The 24,972-nt window shown below is 39.1% G+C and overlaps 1 protein-coding gene and 1 pseudogene across 3 annotated transcripts in view; both read left to right on the plus strand.

Annotated features, from left to right (window-relative positions):
- Positions 1–24,972, plus strand: part of nebl.L (nebulette L homeolog) — a 146,050-nt gene that overhangs the window by 71,435 nt on the left and 49,643 nt on the right. For all 3 annotated transcript variants that reach the window (XM_041565542.1, XM_041565541.1, NM_001094860.1), the window contains 1 exon segment: positions 571–678. In XM_041565542.1, coding sequence (XP_041421476.1) covers positions 571–678 — 108 coding nt within the window.
- LOC121394535 overlaps positions 704–24,972 on the plus strand; it is a 61,353-nt pseudogene continuing 37,084 nt past the window's right edge.

The following is a 24,972-nucleotide window of genomic DNA, read 5'->3' on the forward strand; positions in this document are numbered from 1 at the left end:
CTTCAGTTACATTGAGTGGGTGAAACAATAGCTTATCAGAAACAGTTCCATAGAGCAGCAATGGCTCTTTCTGAAAGCCCATGCCCAGGCAAAATGACCTGAGATGACTTCTACACACCAATATTACAACTAAAAAAGATGTACTTATTGGTTCAGGAATTCAATTTTACATTATTTCATTCCAAGTACCTAGCCGGCCAAATGGAAAGCCTGCACCACCATTGCAGTCTACAGTTGACTAACAGGTGTGCGGAGAATTAACTTTATTCTGGGTTTCCTAGGGCCACCCGAGAACTCAACACCCTGGTCACACTTTGACAGCAATAAGATAAAGGTATTGTATAGGTTTTTAGTTTGGATGATGGGAATTCTCTGAAACTGGGGCCTGGGTCCACCAAGAGATCCTCTGGTCTTCAGAGAAGCCAGTCTGACCATGCCTATGTGTGTAGGCACAAGTGTACAACTTAGATGGAACAATGTACTGCCACTAATCTTTGGCCTTTAGGAGAATGATGAGAAGATTGAGTTTTGGTTCTTTTAGTAGAAACTATGGCCTTTTCTGTTTTGCAGGTAAAATACAAAAAAGATTTTGAGGAAAGCAAAGGCAGAGGCTTTAGCATTGTCACCGACGCTCTTGAGCTACAAAGACTGAAGAAGACGCAGGAGCAAATTAGTAATGTATGTAGAATCTCCCTCTATTGACAACCACTGGTTCTTTTCCCCTATGATAATCTTTGCAGTGTTTTTAATAAATGATGTGAGACTGTGCGTGTGTGTGTCAGGTTCAGATGTGAGTGTGTCTTATATAACCTCAACTACATTTCCTCAAAGTCATTCAAACATAGAATCTGGTCAGTCTTCGCACAGAGAAATCGGCGCTATGAAGATTGTCGACACATATGGAAACTGCATCTGGTTACTGTGAGTAATATTTATTGTAATGGGCTCTGATTTGTAAACAACATTGTCGCATTGTTAGGACGATATTTTGAGTTGTGTTTCTGAAGGCTGGATCCTTTTTCCCCTCTTTCTCTGCATATTGGTGGTTCCAAGGTGATACATTGCCTAAATAGATGCAAATGTTTTCTTAGGTCAAAATTCCTTGTATCCAAAAGATAGCTGTCCCAAAGGCTTACTTTTCAGTAAAAAATTTCTTTATTTAAATTATCATTAAAAATATTTGGTTACATTCAGTCCCCCCAGGCCCACCTTACGCGTTTCGCACCTTCCGGCGCTTAGTCATAGGTGTATCTTCTATGACTGATATATGGAATGTTTTCTTAGGAACAATATAACTCACAGGCATATTTAAATATGAACGCTGGGGAAACTACAGAAACGATTTCCTCATTTTCAGCAACTTCTCTTTAAAGTGGCAGGGAGCAACTTTCTGACAGTGGATGCTAAACAATGCCAGCGCATATATCCTATCATTTTTAATGGGCATTTGAAAAAAGTTTCTCATCGCTTTCAGGAATGTGTTTGCTGGTGTGGTGAATTCTGATATGAGTCAATTTCAGTTTTCTCAGCTGCAAACGAAGGACTTGGCTTGAAGCTTTCATTGGTTTGCAAGGGAACGCTTTGATCTTTTCCTTTTGGTACATCTGTTTTTCTTTTACAGCTCATTAGTGAAGAAAGATATTTTGACTTAAGTCTCACTAATATCATGTCTGTTGAACAATTCTCTTGAGGATGAAGTAGCAAGAGTTCCAGTCTGATCTTGTCTACGTTTTCATATATTGTATGAATATCTTATCAGTGATGGACAGCTCAACATATTCCAGTTCAACCTCATGATCATGATACCCAGCATGATCTAATAAACTTCTAAACCATACAATGTAGCAGGGACTGCATGAAGGACACTGGGAAAGAAACTATGTGATGGAACTACAACAGCCACAGGTAAGCTGTCTTTAAATTTCACAACTCTCACAATATACAGACCTACTTTTGGAAACATGGATTCTGATTTGGACAGGGTTGTCCAAGTCAGATCTCATGGTATTTTACCAACATGGTCAGATCCAGGTATTAGGACCCACATAACTGCAGGTTTAAGGATAAGCACTCTCACGTACCCCTTGCACATCCACCCATCGGGTCTCATTAGTTGACACCTACAAAGTGTGGCACCTAGTTTTCATGATAAATGCTATGGAAATCATTTTTCTGAAATCCCATGGCACCCAGCAGTTAGGGAGAACCACTAGAAATCAAGGAAAAATACAGGTTCACACTGAAACGTGTGATGGAGAAGCCTGCAGCCACTAAAGTAAATTTGACTTTGCCATAGAACTCCAAGCCAAGACAGCAATAGGCTTTATGTATTCTGCCTTCCATCACCTATCCAAATACCAGCTCACTTCTGTAGTCAATGAGATCATCATCGCTGGTGAGTGAAGTTAGGGAATGTAAAATCAGTTGGTGTGAAAATCTAAGGCACAGTAGGGGGTTAATGTATAGAATACTGGTTAGACTTCAGTATGAAACATCCCATGGCCTAGCATTTAGTATCATTACTTCTCATTACCAGCAGTAGTGAAGATCTTCATCCTAAAGGTGGCCATACACGGGGCGATAAAAGCTGCAGACAGACCGAGTCGGCAGCTTATTGGCCCGTGTATGGGGCCCCCCGACGGGCTTCCCCGAATGAGATCTTGATCGGATGGGACTAAAAATCCAGTCGGATTGCGGCCGCATCTGTTCGTTGATGCGGTCCCGTGATCCGACCGCCCGTTACCATTTGTTAGGATCCGATTGTTGGGCCCTAGGGCCCACGATCGGATCACCCCCATATTGCTCACCTCAAGGTGGGCATATCGGGGAGAGATCCGCTCATTTGGCGACATCGCTAAACGAGCGGATCTCTCCGTGTATGGCCACCTTTAGTCAGCAGTATAATCAACTATATATACATTTATATGTTCCGCAGGTTGGCAGTTCATTAAGGTTCCTTTTGATTTCTCCTGTCTTGTGTAAGCACTGTTTAAGGGTAAGTGCACAGGGTAAGATTCGGGGAGATTTAGTCGTCCGACGACAAATCGCCTCTTCTTCGGGCGACTAATCTCTCTGAAAAGCCTTCCCGCCGGCTAGAATCTAAATCGCTGATAGGATGGCACTCGGAGCGCTTAGATTTCCGAAGTTGCCCAAAGTTTCCTTGCCGGGCGACTAAATCTCCCCGAATCTTGCCCTTCCCCCTAAAACATTATAACATGGTCTACCCCGCTGCAAACATCAGTTTAGAAGTTTAGAATCTCACCAATTGGCATCTGGTTTCATGTTCAATGAACCAATGAAAAATACACAAGATTATTTAACTGTACTGATACTGCCAAGGTGTATGCAGTATTGGGTTTGTTACTCTCTTACAGGCTCTTTATTCCCACATTCCCACTATTTCCCAGTTGACATCCATGGTATCATTCATTTGCTTTGTACCAGTACATGATCTAGGAACTTGGTTTAAATGTTTTTTTCTGAAGAATAAATATTACCAAATAATACTAGCTTGAGAAACATTCACTTTTACATATTTGTCTTGTAAATAAAACAGGACTTCCTTTGGCATGCCAAGTAATAAAATACTAATGGCAGCGCAAGCTTCCATAAAGCTTCCAGGAAGCACTTTGCTCCCTACCATGCCATTAGCACCTCTGGCTTCAGGTACTTGAGCTTCAGAATGGTATTAAGAGTACAGCCAGAATCTGGATGCAAGTACCATTGAATGAGCACCAAGGGACATGCTTTTGTATCTATAAGTAGCACCAGATTTCCAAATTATGTGCTTCTAGGCCAGCAGCTTCCTGTACCCTGCTAACGCATGCATGCACACGTTGTGCTCTCACTTGTTTTAGTTGGCTCCTCTGCCACTCAAGTTCCATTGTATTTTTTCTTTAAAATTTTATTTTTATTTTTCTAAAACTCAAAAATGTAATAAGTCTATGAACCATGAAAAACTCTAATATAAAACTTTACTAAGTAAAAGCATTGATGATCTTAGAGAAATAGAGTTTAATAGTGGTTTCAGAAAGCTTTAGTACCGCTAAAATTTGATCTTAAACCAATGGGACACTAATGGGACTTTAAATGATCCCTTAATTCAGCTTTCACTTTCTACAAGGTGGCCACATTAAATACTAGAGACTCGTGATGGGTGAACCTGTGATGCATGGCGAATAAATTTGACACGAGCGACAATTTTTATATGTGCTCCTATTTGGTCCAAATGCATTAAAGTCAATGGGCGTCCGAATAATTTTGACGCGCGACAATTTTTATGCGTACAACAACGACAGATTTTTCCCCGGTGAATTAATGTCTGGCAAATTTATTCGTCCATCACTACTAGAGACTAGTTTCTGCTTTTACCAGTATAGGTTTTTGTTTTTTAAAAAAAATCAACTATAAATATATATACTGTATACAGTATAAATATATATATATATATATATATATATATATATATATATATATATATATATATATATATATATATATATATATATATATATATATAATGTTTATGCTTCCTAATTTAAAGGTGACACTTTGAATGCCAGTCAAGTTCCATAGAGCGGAATAGAACAAGAACAAAGAATTGATGACTCTTTTACTTAAGAGCCAGCACTATAGATTCTACAGCCGATGGCATATTAACAGTTAATGCTTGTATATACTTCTATGTCCTATACTGGATCCCTGGTTATACAGGTGGGAAAAAGAGGTGAGAGGAAGAGGCCATATATACAGGCTTCACCCACACACTGTTTGAATAAGCTTTGCATTCTCATGAGAACTGACGAGATGTAAAACAATAGAACTTTGTGCACAAATAGCTGAGATTATAAAGCATCAATTGTGCCGAGCCACCAGGGTATTCGTCCGTGTGCCATTTATCACATTATTGAAATCAATTAACAGTGAATTTAGAGTCACTCACAACTCAAAATTTGCTCAGACACCCAGAAAGGTTCTTAAACAAACCCCAGTGCATCTGTCAACTCCTCAGCTTTATTCGGCATAGACTGCATGTCAACATAAATATAGTCCAAGCCATGAAAAATGAGGAAAGCACCACTGTTAAAATACAAAATCATGTAATGAATAAGGCATGGTATATTTGTGCGTTACAGGGAATTAAACATTACTGCCGAGGGTTTCTGGTGATTAATGGCACAGTGTGTTTACATATGTTATAGTAAATTACACACTTGTACCTTTGGCCCATAGCTAATTGATTACTATAAGATTAGCTGCGCAGAAGGATTGTATGAGAATCGGGACAAGCTAGGAAAGATCATGTTAGGACAATCTCTTTGCGAGTCATCTGACCTCCATTATATAGAAACTGTGCACGATCCCTTAGGAAATATATAGCTGAAGTGTTGCTGTTAGGCAAATTCACTAGCAGAAAGCTGGAGCGTGCTAGACACAGTTCAAAACAAACATAAAAAGGGTTTCTGTGGGAATAGGATAACATATATTGGCCAAAGGATTTATGTTAAAAAAAAAATGTAATTTTTCAGATCACAATATATTAAAAATGACATCATCAGGCATAATATATTAAAGATGTTACAATATGTATGAAATCAATATTATAGCAGTGATTTCACATAGGTTTTAAAATCTGAAAACAATACAGAAGATATCCTCGACATTAAGTTTACTTTTAGGTTTCATAAAGGGTAATTTACATGTGCACTACAGTGTGCAAAGTGCAATTATTGGGGCAAATACCCACAAGGCAGCAGGAGTTGTGTCTGATGCATCAAAACAAATGCAATTCTTCAAAGTCTTAGCTTTTTTTTTTAGCGCTAGTCTATTGATGCAACCAACTGTGGGAACCTTGGCATTACCATTCAGCAACTCTCCCTCACACCCCCAACAACTCACCCTTCTTGTTTCCCAACAGCCTCTTTCCTTAGTTTGTCTTCCACCACCAGTGCCTCCCATCAACCCACTCAACACTTAGAACTTCTATCCTCAGCTTCTCTTCGACAGCTCAGGGCATGTGTTTAGTCCCAACACTGTTGCACCCTAGTCATGTACTTCTTTTGCCTCTACCTAATTGATGGTAGACTGTCATGGTTGGGCGCTTGCGAGGACATGATTACACTTTACAAGTACATTAGAGGACATTATAGACAAATAGCAGGGGACCTTTTTACCCATAAAGTGGATCACCGTACCAGAGGCCTCCCCTTTAGACTAGAAGAAAAGAACTTTCATTTGAAGCAACGTAGGGGGTTCTTCACAGTCAGGACAGTGAGGTTGTGGAATGCACTGCCGGGTGATGTTGTGATGCTGATTCAGTTAATGCCTTTAAGAATGGCTTGGATGATTTCTTGGACAGACATAATATCAAAGGCTATTGTGATACTAAACTCTCTAGTTAGTATAGATATGGGTATATAGAATTTATGTGAAGGTAGGGAGGGGTGTGTGTATGGATGCTGGGTTTCATTTGGAGGGGTTGAACTTGATGGACTTTGTCTTTATTCAACCTGATTTAACTATGTAATTCTGGCCCTGATACCAGCGACAGTGAGCTCAATTGCACATGATTCAGCAGAAGAAGCAGGACAGAGGCAATATATACAGTGCCAGGCGCATGCTTGGATGCAAGTACCTGACACATTCAACATTTACGACCATCATACAGTATGTGCTTATTTATCAAAATTCCAGTTTGTGTAATGTTAAAGTTTTTTTCTACCTTAGTATTATCTCAAATATTTACTCACTATCTATCAATTTCAATGGGTCTAAAAATTGGAAAAACTTGCATTGAAAAAATGCATTAAAATTTCCATAGACAGCTCCCACTGACTTCTACATGAACTCGGCAGCTTATAGATACAGTAGCAAAGTTTTGCATTCAGAACTTTTAAAAATTTTTTGCACTTAATATATATTGTACATATGAGTTTTTTAAGCATAATTTGACGAGAAAAATTTTTATGTATTGAAAAAAATACAAATTCAAACATTGATAAATCTCACCCTTAGGGGCACATTTACTCAGTTCGAGTGAAGGAATAGAATAAAAAAAACGTCGAATTTCGAATGTTTTTTTTTGGCTACTTCGGCCTCCGACTACGAATTCGAATCAAACGATTTGAACTAAAAATCATTCGACCATTCGATAATAGAAGTACTGTCTCTTTAAAAAAAACTTCGACCCTCTACTTCGCCATCTAAAACCTACGGAACCTCAATGTTAGCCTATGGGGAAGGTCCCCATAGGCTTTGCAAGCTTTTTTTGGTCGAAGAAAAATCGTTCGATCGATCGATTGCGGTAAATCCTTTGACTTCGATATTCGAAGTCGAAGGATTTACCTTCGGCAGTCGAATATCGAGGGTTAATTAACCCTCGATATTTGACCATATGTAAATCTGCCCCTAAGTGTTGCGCTTGCAGCTGACCCTTATGGATTTGCTACAGGTCTAGGGCAGGAGCAGTTGATTAGGATAAAATGAAATCAACAAAACAGAACAGTAATATTATTTGTTCCTCTGAATCTAGGATTTTAAAGGGCCAGCAGCTTCCTACTTCTACCTGGCGGAACCCCACTATTTCCTATGAGAGGATAAAGAACTTTGAGCAAAATGAAAGAAAGAGACTTCCGGTATCCAAGCTGTTAAAAACTTATTTTTTGGTAAAACTTTATACTTGAATTCAATTTCCATTATTATATATATATATACTAGGGATGCACCGAATCCCAGGATCGGGATTCGGCCAGGATTCCGCCTTTTTCAGCAGGATTTGGATTCGGCTGAATCCTTCTGCCCGGCCGAACCGAATCCTAATTTGCATATGCAAATTAGGGGTGGGGAAGGAAATCACCTGAATTTTGTCACAAAACAAGGAAGTAAAGAATGTTGCATATGCAAATTAGGATTTGGATTCGGTTCGGTATTCGGCTGAATCTTTTGCGAATGATTCGGGGGTCCGGCCGAATCCAAAATAGTGGATTTGGTGCATCCCTAATATACACAATGTTTTATAATATATATACTATACTGTACTCTGAGTATGGAGTTTATTCTATATTCTGACTTCAGCCGAAACATGTTTAGGCTTTATAAATAGACAATCCCTCCGTCAACAGAAATCTTTCAGGCTGACTCTAACAAAGGAAAAAATGCTAACACGCTATTCCATTTTATTAGGGCAGGGTTCTACTGTTCCATTGAAAACAATAGACAGGGTCTGTTTATACAACATATAATAGCTGGGTGAACACAGCAGAGCACATAGTAAACACTCACTAATGAAAACCAGCTGTTTCAAAGAGAAGCATTTAAATGTGCACTAGTAACTGGAATCACAACTTGAATAGATTCTTTTCAGGTTTTGCTGTTGATAATATTTCAATTAATTTCTTGTGTGGTATTCTAAAATGTTAGGAATAAACAAAAGATCTACTTTATGTTATTTTTCTGGGATTCATTTATAAAATATTGGTTAATCAAATCACAAAGCACATGTGGAGCATAGCAGAGTTGATTGAACAGGGTGACTATGTATGTTTTTAGCAAAGAAAAAAGGACTCTCCCCTGATTTACATTAGTTCTGTATGTCACATAGGGTTGAAGAATACAATAATCATTTGGCTCATTGGCTGGGGTGCACTAGAAAAAACCGCAACAAGCGGCTGTATTTTTTTATGGGGAGAAAAACACACACAAGCATATTGTTCTATTCAACTCAGGGCATGGTTGATAGGGTAATTTGGACCCTAGCAACCAGATGGCTGAAAATGCAAAATGGAGAGCTGTTGAATAAAAAGCCAAATAACTCAAAAACCACAAATAATAAAAAATGAAAAAGAAATCGCGAATTGTCTCAGAATATCACTCACTCCCTCATACTAAATTTAAATTTAATTGAAAGGTGAACAAAGTGAAAATTTTTTGTTAATTTACTTTATGAAAAATATGAAAAAAAAGTATTTCTGTTTCAGCTTGCCTTAACTAAGCAGTTATTGCCTTTTCACCAGGCCCGGCTTTCGGGGCTTCTGCGCCCCTACTCCACTGGGTCCTAGTGTCCGGCACCCACACTCGCACCGCCCCTGCGTGTAAGCGTGCGCATGCGTCTGAGCACTGGGGATGATATGTACAGGAGTACGCTTCCCAGTGCTCTTTGGATTGTGGCTGGGCGGCATGCCGTCCCTAAAATCTTGCCACCCTAGGCCCCGGCCTTTGTGGCCTCGCCACAAATCCGGGCCTGCTCATCACTCCTGGTAACCAATCAGTGGAAAGCAAGAGAACTGCAAAGCAGGAAGTAGTGTTCTGGCTATTTTGTTAGACATCCAGTCACTCCAGCCTTTATACATTATATTTTTGGCTAAATAACTATATTAGAAACATTTTTTTATTTTGCACAGCCTATCTATGTACACAGTTTTTATTTTTAAACTGGACTGTTCCTTTAAGGGGGCAGCCCTTAGATGTCTATATAGTAAATACATTTTTGTGCAAAAAAAAAAAACCCCTCTTCCCCTGCCATGAAATCCCGCGGCAGAGGTGAGGGGTCGCGACAGGTGATGTCACAAGCGTGCAGGGTATGTTGTGACATCACTTCTACCTTTGTCATTTGCGCATGCACAATTGGGCTTGAAGAGGTCTGGCACCTAGGGTGGAACTGGACAAGTGTAAATGATATCATTTTAATGGGTGCCTAGTGATGTAACTTGTATCACACAACTCACTGAAACATATGTGGCATGTATAAAAAAAACTATCCCTGATGTAAAATATTATTTCACCTCAAAGTACTAAGACCAATATAACTCTTGCACTTATAAGCTCACTTACAAGGAAGAAATGCCTTTAAAGTGTACCTTAGTCTAGATATTCTGTTTAAAACTGCTGGTTCATATGTAGAGGAACCACTAACAACTCAGTAGGCAACTTGGGGGGTGGGGATGCTGAGGAATCAAAGGCCTACATTCTGGATCTAAGAGTACAATAAATGGCAGCCCAAACAACTTTATGGCTTCATATACTGCCCTCCATATAAGATCCCTGTATTAATGGTGTCCTGTTGATTGTAGCAAAAATAAATTATTTGCAAATGGAAACATCTGAAAGAGAATTGATCCATTCCTTTCTGTGATAAAGCTGAGCTCAAAGGGACACCTGGTAAGGTTTGGAAGGTGAGGAAATGGGATCTACTTGAGAAAATGAGTGAATGGTTTCCAGGGGAATGCTGGTGTTGAAAGCAAACTCTCCAGATCTAAATGGCCCTTTTGTATTCGGAGCATCTTTTATGCCCTCCTGGTAGCTCGGCTGAATGTTAAGTGGTGGCGTCTTATTTTCACAACCTGCCAAGCAGCAAGCATGAAAGGCCTCTGACTGTATATTTTGGGCAGTTTCTGTCTCTGTGCTGGGTAAATGAATGCACCCGCTAACTGGCAACATCCCAGAGAGTTAGACTCTACAGCAAATACTAGGACAAAGATCATAATATTGAGCGTATTTACTTCAACTGTGTCCACAATCCACTTTATATTCCTGCTAGACAAAATAAACAGATTATTAGGCTGTTTAACCCCTGTGTAATAATAAAACAATCTGCCATCTCCGTGGTAAGAAAACATACAACATAAGATTTTGCAGCATCTGTGAATATTTATAATATATTTTCATAAGGATATTAAGATATTTGAAATCCACATGGTATTTTTTAACTGGAGAGCAGTCTTCCCTTGCATTATTCACATTTACATTTTCAGTTAGTTATTAGAAAATGTCTTCCTTGCTTATAGAAAACATAACCTGCTTAGGGTGAGATGGGCTAAAAGGAGCCAAAAAGCCCTTCACAAGCAATTACATGCAGAGTGAAGCCTTCTGAAATAGAAGGTATTTACTTCTCTCATGCCATACACATGAGAGTTTTTTAATTCTCCCATAAGGCATCATCATTTCAAAATTTTAAATATTAGAATGCAAACATTCATAAAGCAACAGCTTATACAGGTATGGGATCCGTTATCCAGAAAGCTCAGAATTACAGGATGGTGGTCTCCCATAGACTCTACTTTAATGAAATAATTCAAATGTATCCTAAGATAGAATAATTCCTTATTGGAGGCGAAACAATCCTTATGTGTTTATTGAATGTTTAAATTATTTTTTGTAGACTTAAGGTATGACGATCCAAATTATGGAATGATCCCTTATCTGGAAAAACCCTGAGCATTCCGGATAGCAGGTCCCATACCTGTACATATTTTATTAGGCTGCCTTTAAAGAAAAATACTTATCCAGCTCTTCAAGGGCCTATAACACCAAATGCACATCTATATATTATTTACTGTTACCCAAGACTGTTAATAAGTGTTTATTTGTTTCAGAAGGACTACTATAGTTATATAAATAAGTTGCTATGTAGACATGTAGCCATAGAGCAGCTATTGAAAATAAAATAGGACTGTAGGGCACCCATGTTATAGCAGATAATGGAAAAGCTCTATGTAATGTATTTTTCGTCATTTTGCAGCACTTTACAGAGATTATACATTATTCACATCAGTCCCTGCCCCAGTGGAGCTTACAGTCTAAGGTCCCTATTACATTCACACACAATACAGTCAACTTTATCAGAAGCCAGTTAACCTACTTGTATATTTTTGGAGTCTAAGAGAATGTATGAACTGCCCTGGTAGAATGAAACATGAATACTCCAGCACTGCAAAGCAGCTGATCTAACCATATAAAATAGGATAATTGGCAATAAATATTTAATATGTAGGCGCTGAATGAACAGACATACACTTAAAATGTAAGAAAAATACTTGATCGTTTAGACAAAGACAAAAGGAAATTAGAGTACAATGGCCCTTTAAGAATCTACTTCCTTTTGACCACCCTTTAAGGAAAATGATATCCGACTAATAATTAGACTTTATGTAGTCTAGCTGGAAATCAAGACAGTCATCTAATTTTAATTAGCAAAGTCACTGATACGGGCCATTGTAATGAGAGGCAATTATGCTTTTAAATAACGTAATTTACTGCTGCTAATTACAAGACAGGGCAACATTGTAATGTAACTTTAACAATATACACTGTATGTTACTGACTGGGATGACATCCTTACTACCAACCGAAACAGTTGTATAAATGATTTATGAAAAGTTGGCCACATTACCCAATGAAAGAGTTGCCATTCTGTAAAGATGAAATGTGAGAAATATGCTATACTGATTCATTTAAATGTGGGGATATCTCCTGCCAGGACTTATATGGTGACTTTCATGGGGGTGTTGCTGGCAATTAAACCAATCTTATGATTAACCTTATGATGAAAGTTTAGCGAGTGAGCTAGGATGTCTTTTCCATCTATTCTATCCATGCCTTTTGGAGCTTTGGGTTGTAGTACAGCTGAAGACACACTTTCTGTATCAGTGTTAAAGGGGCAATAGTCGCCTTTGTTCAACATAAGCCAAGGAAAAAGGACTGCTCTAGAAATATATAAAGCCTAGAATTTTAAAGACCCAGTAATAACAAGAAATAACATGCAAAGGGTCATTTCTGGCCCACAATAGTAGTGTGCAAACTGCACTTTTGGACCCACAATGCAGCATTTTTTCCCATAATTAATTTAGGGTGTGGTGAGGTGATGTGTCTGACACACTTGTGGGCAATGCATTAAAATACATGCATATGTGCTTATACTTTTTTATACTTAGTTTTCTAAGTCTGGTTGGCATCATTTCTGGTGTTCGGCATGAGAATGACGCGTGTGCTCAATTCTTTAGGCAAAAAATACACTGTGGCAATTTACACAATCCTCTGTTCCTTGCATTAAAAGGTGCACTTCACTCAGTATGGAACTTGACATGGTACAGATTGAGCAGCACCAAGTGCAGCTACATGGTGCAATGAGCACTGTTTGACTTAAGTACCTTTAAAGGGATACTGTCATGGGAAAACATGTTTTTTCAAAACGCATCAGTTAATAGTGCTGCTTCAGCAGAATTCTGAACTGAAATCCATTTCTCAAAAGAGCAAACAGATTTTTTTTATATTCAATTTTGAAATCTGACATGGGGCTAGACATTTTGTCAATTTCCCAGCTGCCCCTGGTCATGTGACTTGTGCCTGCGCTTTAGGAGAGAAATGCTTTCTGGCAGGCTGCTGTTTTTCCTTCTCAGTGTTACTGAATTTGTCTCAGTGAGACATGGTTTTTACTATTGAGTGTTGTTCTTAGATCTGTTATCTTGTATTAGTGAGCTGCTATCTGGTTACCTTCCCATTGTTCTGTTGTTAAGCTGCTGGGGGGGAAAAGGGAGGGGGGTGATATCACTCCAACTTGCAGTACAGCAGTAAAGAGTGATTGAAGTTTATCAGAGCACAAGTCACATGACTTGGGGTAGCTGGGAAATAGACAATATGTCTAGCCCCATGTCAGATTTCAAAATTGAATATAAAAAAAATCTGTTTGCTCTTTTGAGAAATGGATTTCAGTGCAGAATTCTGCTGGAGCAGCACTATTAACTGATTCTTTTTGACATTTTTTTTTTCCCATGACAGTATCCCTTTAATGATTGGGAATTTTTGTGCAATTACTGCAGCACACTTAGTGCAACCACAAATGCACTTCAGTTAGTGGCAGAAGTTGCAGTGCTTGATTTTTGTGGGTGCTGGCAATTACACTGGTGGTTTTCAGAAAAGTAAATGATCACAGAGCCCCATTCTGGAACAACCTCAGTGGCTGAAAAATACCATAAGCATAATAGCTTGCAACAACTTGATTTACCAATGTAAAAGAAGCGTCCGCTTGAAAAAACAGGTGCAAGTTGCACTGCAGGTTTTTCAAACCTTTGTGTGAAAGGCATCACATCCAGCATCAATAATAACATTAGCATAAGATTCATTGTCATGACTTTCATACACATGAAAGTCAGATGAATGCGTAAACGCTGATGACCACCTCCTCAAAGCAAGTGTTAGTTCCAGGCCCCCTTGTATTTGTGTATTTTGTACTTTGCACTTGTGCATTCAATTAAGTAGCTTCATCCAGGGCACTGGTGAAAAGCATCCTGCAGTTTTGCCTTAAAAGACACAATTCATTTGGTTACCGAAATGAAGCAAAAAAAAAAAAAAAAAAAAGCTATGTTGTCTTTGTTTTTCAAAGATGCTCCTAAAAGGCTAGGCACAATGACTGTCCTTGAGACTGTAAGCAGCAATCCATAATTTAGTCGGAATGATGTACGAGTGCCACTTATTCTCACTCATTCTCAAAAGTTGATTGAAGTCATTACTGTGATTAGCTGGAATATAAATATTTATATTTCACTTTGAAATGTATCTTTACATTCTTTGGAAAAAAAGAAATGTTCTTGGTATTTTCATGATCTCGGGCAGGCTCCTTAATAATGTACAAAACAACTCAATAGCAGAATTAGACAATTCTATGAAAAGTATTGTATTAATTAAAAAAAACAAATAAATAGGAATTTATTGGTAATTCTTTTATGTCAAGTATACCTATATACAGTGTAACATTTTCTGAAAAAAATAGTGCTCACATTCCTTTTCACCATGCCTTGCCTCATTCCTGTTCCACCATGTGTTGCCTCATTCCTGTTCCACCATGTGTTGCCTCATTCCTGTTCCACCATGTGTTGCCTCATTCCTGTTCCACCATGTGTTGCCTCATTCCTGGTCCACCATGTGTTGCCTCATTCCTGTTCCACCATGTGTTGCCTCATTCCTGTTCCACCATGTGTTGCTTCATTCTTGTTCCACCATGTGTTGCCTCATTCCTGTTCCACCATGTATTGCTTCATTCTTGTTCCACCATGTGTTGCCTCATTCCTGGTCCACCATGTGTTGCCTCATTCCTGTTCCACCATGTATTGCTTCATTCTTGTTCCACCATGTGTTGCCTCATTCCTGGTCCACCATGTGTTGCCTCATTCCTGTTCCACCATGTGTTGCCTCATTCCTGTTCCACCATGTGTTGCCTCATTCCTGTTCCACCATGTGTTGCCTCATTCCTGTTCCACCATGTGTTGCCTCATTCCTGTTCCACCATGTGTTGCCTCATTCCTGTTCCACCATGTGTTGCCTCATTCCTGTTCCACCATGTGTTGCTTCATTCTTGTTCCACCATGTGTTGCCTCATTCCTGGTCCACCATGTGTTGCCTCATTCCTGGTCCACCATGTGTTGCCTCATTCCTGTTCCACCATGTGTTGCCTCATTCCTGTTCCACCATGTGTTGCTTCATTCTTGTTCCACCATGACTTGCCTCATTCCTGGTCCACCATGTGTTGCCTCATTCCTGTTCCACCATGTGTTGCCTCATTCCTGGTCCACCATGTGTTGCCTCATTCCTGTTCCACCATGTGTTGCCTCATTCCTGGTCCACCATGCCTTGTTTCATTTAAATTTTACTGTGCTTTGCTTGGTTCTTCTGAACCATAATGCCATGCCTCTTTCCTGTTCCTCCATGACTTTCCACCATGACTTGCCTCATTCCTGTTCCACCATGACTTGCCTCATTTCTGTTCCACCATGACTTGCCTCATTCCTGTTCCACCATACCTTGTTTCATTCATATTTTACTGTGCCTTGCATTGTTTCTCTGGAGCCATAATGCCTTCCCTCATTCCTGTTCCACCATGCATTGCCTCATCCCTGTTCCACCATGCCTTGTTTCATTCCAATTTTACTGTGCTTTGCTTGGTTTATCTGAACCATAATGCCTTGTCTCATTCCTGTTCCACCATGCCTTGCCTCATTCATGTTCCACCATTATTTTCAGCGCAATATATTTTTAACTGGGACTGAGAAATAGTTTCTAAATGTGCCCCTTAGTGTCATGTACCTTTTAAGGATTAATGCAACATTTATTTAGTTTGCAAATTAAGATTTGGTCGGTATTTGGCCAAATCTTTCGCTATTTGTCAGAATGGAAAATATTATCTTATCTTCAGGGAGATACATGCAGAAGGCTGGTTAATGTGCCTACAATATAAAGGCAAACAGTCACGTGCACATCTGAGCCCTATGGAATGCTTACCCCCGGTGCTCGGACCCTAGGAAGTCAGCACTTCCTCAACACAGCCAGGAACAAAGAAAACAGGTACCGGCACACAGGGCGAATTCAAGTAGGGGACTAGCCTCTTACGTGTTTATAAGTCAACACAACATTGACTAACGGGGGGGAACTGCCCCCCAAACGTCGTGTTGACGAATAAAAACATAAGGGGCAAGTCCCCTACTTGAATTCGCCCTGTGTGCCTGTACCTGTTTTCTTTGTTCCTACAATATAAAGGCACATATAGAAAATATATATAAAAAATATAAAAGGTTGCCTATCCATGGTGTGAGCGCCTATCCATAATACTTTGTTATTGCTGTTGAACTTGGGGAAAGCTAATTGTGTAAAAAAAAAACCATGTAAGCTAAAATGATGATAATTACAGGCCTCTGATTGAAATGTTCTTCATGTTCTTTTGCAAAAGAGAGCAAGCTTTGATCTTTTCAATTGCAATACTTTTATATTTTAATCACAAACGTAATGATGGTTCCTGTCATTCTAGGCAGCAACTCTGGTGCATGCAATGAATGATCTCAGAACTACTGAATGATCTTAAAGATAACATATTTCCCTTATCAAAGTAGACTGCTTACTTTAACACAGCGTGGCTCTTTCAGTATACAGTATTTATCATAGCTTAAATTGCCGATAACTAAGCATTTAGGGACAATGCCACCTCCTTCTGTCATGTCTCTTTGTCAATGATGTTTTGAGAACAACTATATTTTCTGTTGCATGTTCTAGTACTGTAACTGAAGTACTTCCATTCCGTGTGCAGTTTCTGAAGAGTCAGTGATAGCATTTACATGTAGAGTACAACAAAGGTCAGGTTTTTCAACAATCAAATGGTGGCTTCTTAGTTGATCTTTGATGGGGGTTTGAGTTTTTAGTTGTTTGCTAATTTGATAAAATTAACAGGCTGGTTTAATTGATCAGAAATGATTTGTCTTTGTTCATAGCCTTCTGGGATTCACCATTGTAGACACCACAAAAGAACAGCTGGTCTGAGATAACAGATCTCATAGCAGACTATGGGCAAAGTTTGATATTATATTATTATATGTTGTAAAGTTTGTTAGCTGCAGTTAAAGGAGTGGTTCACCTTTAAGTTAACGTTTAGTATCTTCTAGAATGGCTAATTCTAAGCAACTTCTAAGCCTTTATTTTTTTCTTTTTATAGTTTTGGAATGATTTGCCTTCTTCTTCTGACTCTTTCCAGCTTTCAATGGAGGTCACTGACCCCATCTAAAAATACCAATGCTCTTTAAGACTATAAATTTATATTTAATGCTACTTTTTTATCACTTCTCTTTCTATCCAGGCCTCTCCAATTCATATTCCAGTCTCTTATGCAAATCAATGCATGGTTGCTAGGGTAATTTGGACCTTAACAACCAGATTGCTGAAATTGCCAACTGGTGAGCTGCTGAATAAAAAGCTAAATAACTCAAAAACCGCAAATAATAAAACATGAGAACCAATTGCAAAAAGTCGCAGAATATCACTCTCTATATAATACTAATAGTTAATGTAGAGGTGATCATCCCCTTTAAAGGAAAAGTAAACCCCTTATTGGCTGAATCCAAAATAGTGGATTCGGTGCATCCCTAAAAAAAACCCATACATAGACCCCCCTCTCTCCTCCCCCCCCAGCCTAGCTGCTACACTGGCAAATGCCTCTAACTTTCTATTTACCCCTCGGTGCAGATTAAGGGATCGGAGGTCACGCAGCCATCTTCTGGGTCTTTGTGTCTTCTTCTGGCAATTTCGCCACATGCGCAGTTGTCGCGAACCGTTAATTGCTCCAACTGCACATGCCCTGCTTCGCCGTTTCATTCTCAGATTACCGAAGACCTGGAAGATGGCTGCCGTGAACTTCGATCCCTGAATCTGCACAGAGGGGTAGCTGCTAGGCTGGTGGGAGGGGGGTAGGGTTTTTTTAATAAGGGGTTTGTTTCTCCTTTAAGAATATTGGGCTGTAACACCACAGACTGATGCACAGGAAACAATGGAAATGTTGTTATGTTGTATCACTTTTCAAATGATGTTTGGAAAATGGACTGCTCAATTAGTATAGGTCATCTCTCTCTCTCTATATATATATATATATATCATGAGCATTGTTCGAGTGGCTATGTTCTCAATGCTTGCTATTGATGCCGTTGGGACCCGTATCACCAAGCTGCTCAGATAAGAGCCACAGAGTACCATATAAGGGTGAGACCTGATAAGGTTAAGTTTAGCACAAATACTTAGCCACCCTGCATTAAACCCATTGCTGCATCCAAACCTAGTGCTCCATACAGAGTCTTGGCTGCTTTTATTTCTTTTTTCATCTTGACCTACAGAATGAAAGTTCCCATCATTATTGATTCTAGAGTGGAGGACAGCGATAATGAGGAGAAGGTGATGGAATTTTCATAGCTAAGCACTTATCTCCCGGACGTAGTAATATAACTTATAGTTTGTTTGCAGGTGTTTCCCAAGCCTGTTGTTGAAGACAGAAACATTGAATTTGCAAAGAAATGCACCGAGTTGATAAGTGATTGGAGTAGGTTCAATTATCGTCTTTGTATAATACATCACAGATTGAATATGTAAGGCATGTCTGATCATGCTGAGCCACAAAGGGAAGGAGACAGATATGGGATCTGTTATCAAGAATGCTTGGGACCTGGGGTTTTCCGGATAACAGATATTTCCACAATTTAGATCTTCATCACTTGAATCTCCTAAAAAATTATATAATCATTAAATAAACCCAATAGGCTGCTTTTGCTTCCAATTACGAATAATTATATCTCGGTTTGGATCAAGTACAAAGTACTGTTTTATTATTGAAGAGAAAAAGGTAATCATTTTTAAAAAATTGGATTATATTTTATAAATTTTGTATAAAATGGAGTTAATGGGAGACAGCCATCCCGTAAATTCGGAGCTTTCTGGATAGCGGGTTTCTGCATAACCTGTATTGTCATTTCTGGCCAAGTTGGCGCTATAAGTTGAACAGAAAAAAAACGTTATTTTATTGCATTGCAGTGACCTGAATCATTGGTCAGCAGTGTCTCAGTAACCAAAAATCCCCCCTTGCAAAATGATCATTGGCTGAATTAACAGATCAATATAATTTGGCCGGCCATGCCATGTATGTGACCAACTGAATGTAGACAGTAGTCCACTAAGTACCTTCACCTTTGGTATGTAGCGCTATAGTAAACTGCTTCTACTTTAGCAGTTATAGCTACTTTCCTTTGTGGGCTCTCACCACAAATGAGCTCTCTTTCTCAGGGGCAAGCCCTCGCAACGAAGTGGAGGAAGGGTGTAGTGCAACTGCAACTCGGTGCAATAGCACAATGATGGGCGCCAATAGTTCTTTAACAGTAAACCAAAAGAATATTTATTGAACAATAAAGCATGAAGATGATCAGTACAATTATCCACAATGGAGCATCAAATACCACAGCAGCATTAAAGGAGCTTATACTCACAGACCGCATAGGCTGAATCCCCACAGGCCAGGGAATAGCAGCAGAGAGTAGTTGCAGCAGGTGTGGGTATTAATATATCTTCAGTACTCAGGCACTCCTGGTTGCTCTTAGGGGAAACCTACCATCCCTAATCTCAACACATTTAGTCCCTCTCTGGGTCAGTATTACCCAGGGATCTTAATCCCACTAATCTCCTCGTAGGAGCCTTGAGCTGCTCAACTAATTAACCTCTCTATCACTCCTAGAGTGATCTATGAACAAGTATAGCTATCTACTTACTAGGGTACTGGACTCTAGGGTCAGCACTACCCATTCCCTTCCAGCCTGTTTGGTTGGGCTAAAGCAATGGACCCAGAGCACATGGCTCCTAAACCTTTTATACTCTGGCACAGCGCCACTCAGGTCACAGTGTGAATTACAGGGGTTACATAAGCACAGGAGCACAGTACTCCTCCCAACTGTGTTTTAGGACCCACTTAGGTATCCAAATAGCTAAGGATGTGCCTGTCAATAAAGTGTAAGGGTGTCTAAGATTTTCACATCCCTACAGGTATAATAAAGTTTTGTCTCAATGAGGCACTTTCCATGTTTTGTAAAAAACAATTCCATGGATGCTGAGGAGTATGGGAGATGTAGTTGGTTTGTCACAGACAAGAACCATGAGTTTCTTACAAAGTCCTACAAGGTCAGAGCTCTTGTCTTGCTTCGACAGTATGTAAAGCTCACACCAGGAGAGACCAGGCAGCAAGAATACAACTCCTTTTTTTCCCCTGTGGAGTTATATAAATGTCTGTAGAGGGTTGAGAGGAAGTACTTCCCAATGTGCCATTGACTCTTCAATTAAAGTAATGTAACAAATGTAATTAAAAGCTTCCAGGCAGCCGCTATTCTGCAAAAACCTTGATCAATTCTCCAGTAAAACTATAGTGGCATAAAGCTTTCTTTCTACACTTTGCAAAAGAAAAAAGAAGGCCTTTCTGTTCCGGTGGTATTTTTCCCACAGTTGTCTGCTCCCATTTAATTTTGAATCGTGAAAAAAAAAAGAACAATATTTCATAGCGAGCCCCCAGCTGGGAGTCACACAGAGCAGGAATAAGTAATGAGTGCACGGGTATTTGTTGTGTCCACTCTAGAATAGCAGCCAAACCAGAAAGGGGGGGGTTCTTCCTTAGTGAACACTAGAAGTATAAAAAGCTCTACAATATATTAACCCTTTACATGTAGACTCTATGGGGCAAATTTATTAAAGGGCGAAGTGACTAACGCTGGCGAAAATCGTGACGTAATTTCGGAACTTCGCCAATTTACTAATGGTCGCCGATGTAACTTCTTTAGCGAAGGAGATAGACTCTAGAGGTACTTGGCTCCCTAATGCATGGAAAATTTGTGCTCTGGCGAATGAACGTAACTACGCAAATTCCCTAAGATGCGGATTTTACTATACCTTATCTCTTGCGCCAGATTTGCCTTCACCATCTCAGACCAGGCGAAGTGCAATCGAGTAGAAAGGAGTTCCTCAAAAAATAGTTCAAATTTTTTATAATCCCAAAAAACGCTGGCGTCTTTTCCTTTTTTCAGGGTGATAGGCTACAAAAGAGCGTAAATATTTTTTGGGGTAACCAGCTTCCCTCCTACATTTCCTAACATATGGAACATAAACTATACACTGGGCTCATGTTTAGGGCAATATAACAACTTTATTTTATTTTATTAGGGTTTCCCGGGCTTGTGTAGTGTAATGTATTTGCTGCAACATATACGTCCATTGGACTTTCCGTATGCAAATTAGCCAATGCTAGCGCAACTTTACTTTGCTTGGCGCAGTAACGCTAGAGCAACTTCGCCAGCGTTCGGCGCCCAGGAGGCAACTTTGTATTTTTGTGAATTAACAATGTTCTGGCGAATCTACGCCTGGCTAAGTGTTGCGCTGTGAGCGAAGCTGTTGCTGGCGAATTTTCGGAGATTAGTAAATTTGCCCCTACGGCACCAACACCAAAGTTCCAGCATGCAAGTGCTGCACATTTTACCTTTCTGGGTTTCTCTTCCATCTATTCTGCTCCAGTGCTGTCAGTGTTTACTGGCAACATGTGGCACTAGATAAAGATAAAGAGCCAGTACGGAGACGGTTAAATCATCTCTGCCCAGTGGCTGTGTATAAATAGAAAAATCTCTTAATCAGTAACTGAGAGCCCAATGATGCTTGAAAAGAGTCCGGATTGTAAGGTCTGTTAAGCAGGTCCCTCTTTACCTTCTGCATCAATTAGTATTTGTATGTTGGATCTGGATGTATACACCCTTCTATTGTACAGTGCTAGGGAATATGATGACACTATCGGGGGAATTTAATTAAAGTCGCAATGAGCAAAACAATTTGCACCAATAAGATCAAAAATCCACATCTCGCAATGTAATATTGTTCCTGTTACTGCATTGCAATTTTAACTGCGCATTGTGCATTTTAATTGCGCAGTCTTAAGAAGTGCTTGAAGGTGTTGTAATCTTTTGGAGCAAACATAACGCCTTTTTCAGTAAGACGTTATATTACATTGACTGCAAATTGGCACAAACTATAAAATTCGCAAATGGTCTTCCACTGTCTGAAGTGGTCGCTAAACAGTTTCCGGGTTCGCAAAAGATATATTAAATTTGCGCAAAGCAAAATGTGTTCGCGGAAAGGCATAACTTTTCGCATTGCGAATAGTTTTTCCGTTACCGTCTTTTATTACATTCCCCCGTGTATAAATAAATGTTAATAAATTAATAAGTAACATGCAAATAGATTCATTGCACATTTTACAGCTTTCTCTATGCAAGACCTTGATCTGTTCTGTATGGCCTGAGGTGCTAACTTTTGGTATGTTAGAGAATGTCAAGTTATAATCAACTTTTCAGTTTTTCTTCATTATTTTTTTTTAATATAGTTTTAAGTTATTTGCCTTTCCATTTTTCAAATGCTTTGTAAAGCTACAAATGTATTAAATATTACTCATCATTCTATTCAGGCCTCTCCTATTCATATTCCAGTCTCTTATTCATATCACTGCATGGTTTCTAGGGTAATTTGAACCCTAACAAACTGCAGACTAGAGAGCTGCCAAATAAAAAGATAAAAATAACTCAAAAACCACAAATAATAAAACAAAATTGCAAATTGTCTCAGAATATCATTCTCTACATTATATTAAAAGTTAATTTAAAGGTGAAATACCCTTTTGAGGCCATTAATTGTGAATATGCCATTTGAATTGGCTGCATATTCCTTAAGAATTTGGTGATTATAGACCCTATGTACAAAAATGGGGCAAGTTACAAAGTGCAAAAATAGGTTCAAAGAGCAATGATCTCTGCAATTTGTCCCACTGAAATTCACTGTTTGGGAGGCGCAGCTTTGAATTCCTAGAAGAAGTGCAATGCATAGGTCCTCATTGTTTATGTAGATCTTCCTTCATTTGGCAGAGTTTAATACATATGTTCTGATAGCTTGCACATAATTCAGAAATCACATCATTGACTGCTGTGTATTTATTATGCAGTCTAAAAAACAGTGGGAAAATGCACTACACGTCGGCAGACTTCTGAGTGTAGAAAACGGCGTAAAAAAATGGTGTAAAATCTGGCGTTCACATGGCTCACACCGTGCAATATTTTACACAGCTTTTTACACAGTTTTTTGGGCAAATTTAATTTTTCACAGCACAATAAATATGCTCCAAGGTGTAGAGTACAGGTTGCACCTGCCAATGTTACAGGCACAAGTTTTCTATGTGTGGGCCCTAAGAGAGCTAGCACATGGGCAGATTTGGGGAGATTTTTCAGCCATGATTAGAACTCATGAACATTTAGCATTATTTTTGGCCATGCACATTCCAGCTTTAGGAATCACTTTTAATAAAGCCCTTGCAAGTAGATAAAGCCTGAGACACATCTGCACAGAGTGATGAGAGGCGCTTGAATCCAGGGGTCCCCTAAGAGATACCCAGTCCAGGGCTTCCAATCTCTCTATGATTTTGGCAGAGATTCCCAAAAAGGCAACAACCCCCCCTCTGTTCTTGAACATTCAGCATTCTCTACAACACCCATGTAGAGGAAAGGATATGGGAATGTAGCTTTGTAACATATAAACATAATCTATTTCTCAGTAGTTTGCCTTCCTTTCATTTTCTCTTTTATAGAGAAAGAAATAGGATATTAGTTATTGTGTAAAACAGATATCATAAACTAAAAATACATAAACTGGTTGTATTTCCTCATGGAAGGAATATGTTATGAGTATGTTCTGACAAAGAATGTCTGAAAAAAAATCTTTTTTTTATCCACTTAAATACAATCGGGCAATAAATAGTATTTGTTTTACAGGTCACCTACAAAGAAAAGTATGAAAAATCTAAGGGCAAGTGCCTTTGTTCCGGACACACTTACACTGAAAAATGTTTCTGATTCTATTTCTGAGGTAAGAAAAGCCTCTTTGTACTGTTGCACAATGATAAAATATTTGCACTTTTCTTTCATCTGAAGAGTAACAGACGGAGTATGTACTCTTAGCTGGGATTCTGAGCATTACAGGTGAACAACATGCGGAGGGCAATTGATTGGCCACTTCTCGTCTATTCTGTAGTGATATTATACTGGTATGGGATCCATTATCCAGAAAGCTCCAAACTACAGGATGGCTGTGTCCCATAGACTCCATTTTATCCAAATAATTCAAGTTCTTAAAAATCATTTCCTTTTTCTCTGTAATAATAAAACAGTAGCTTGTACTTGATCCCAACTAAGTTATAATTAATCCTTATTGGAAGCAAAACCAGCCTATTGAGGTTTTTTAATGTTTAAATAATTTTCTAGTATTCTTAGGGTATGACGGTCCAAATTTCCGAAAGATCTGTTATCTGGAAAACCCCAGATCCTGAGCATTTTGGATAACAGGTCCCTATCTATATGTTGATATTAGTGATGGACGAATGTATTCGCCAGGCTCGAATTTGCGGCGAATTCCCGCAATTCGCCGCTGCCGAATAAATTTGCGAAACCGTTACGAAAATTCGCTAGTTTTTGACGTTTTGCGAATTTTGCAGGAAATTCGCAAATTTTTCAGCGAAGCGAAACGGCCCAAATTCGCCCATCACTATTTGATATTGCTGACTTTACATGGCAGCAGAGGCTGGAATGCAGGATACATGTAGTGGGTCTAATTCCGCATGCTGCAGCCCTTGGCAACATATTTATAATATTAGTACTTCTTGCTATGTCGGCAAGTGTTTGGACCTCCGAGTGTACCATTAGAGACATCTTCCAGTAGATTTACATTATAAGTTATCTCACTAAACAGCGATTAAAAGATTAGCCTTTTTTTGCTACCTTTATATGCTGACAACTGTAGATTTTTTTATAATAGAAAACCTAAACACCAATTCAT

Source organism: Xenopus laevis, chromosome 6L (assembly GCF_017654675.1).
Source record: "Xenopus laevis strain J_2021 chromosome 6L, Xenopus_laevis_v10.1, whole genome shotgun sequence".
Lineage (NCBI taxonomy): Eukaryota > Metazoa > Chordata > Amphibia > Anura > Pipidae > Xenopus > Xenopus laevis.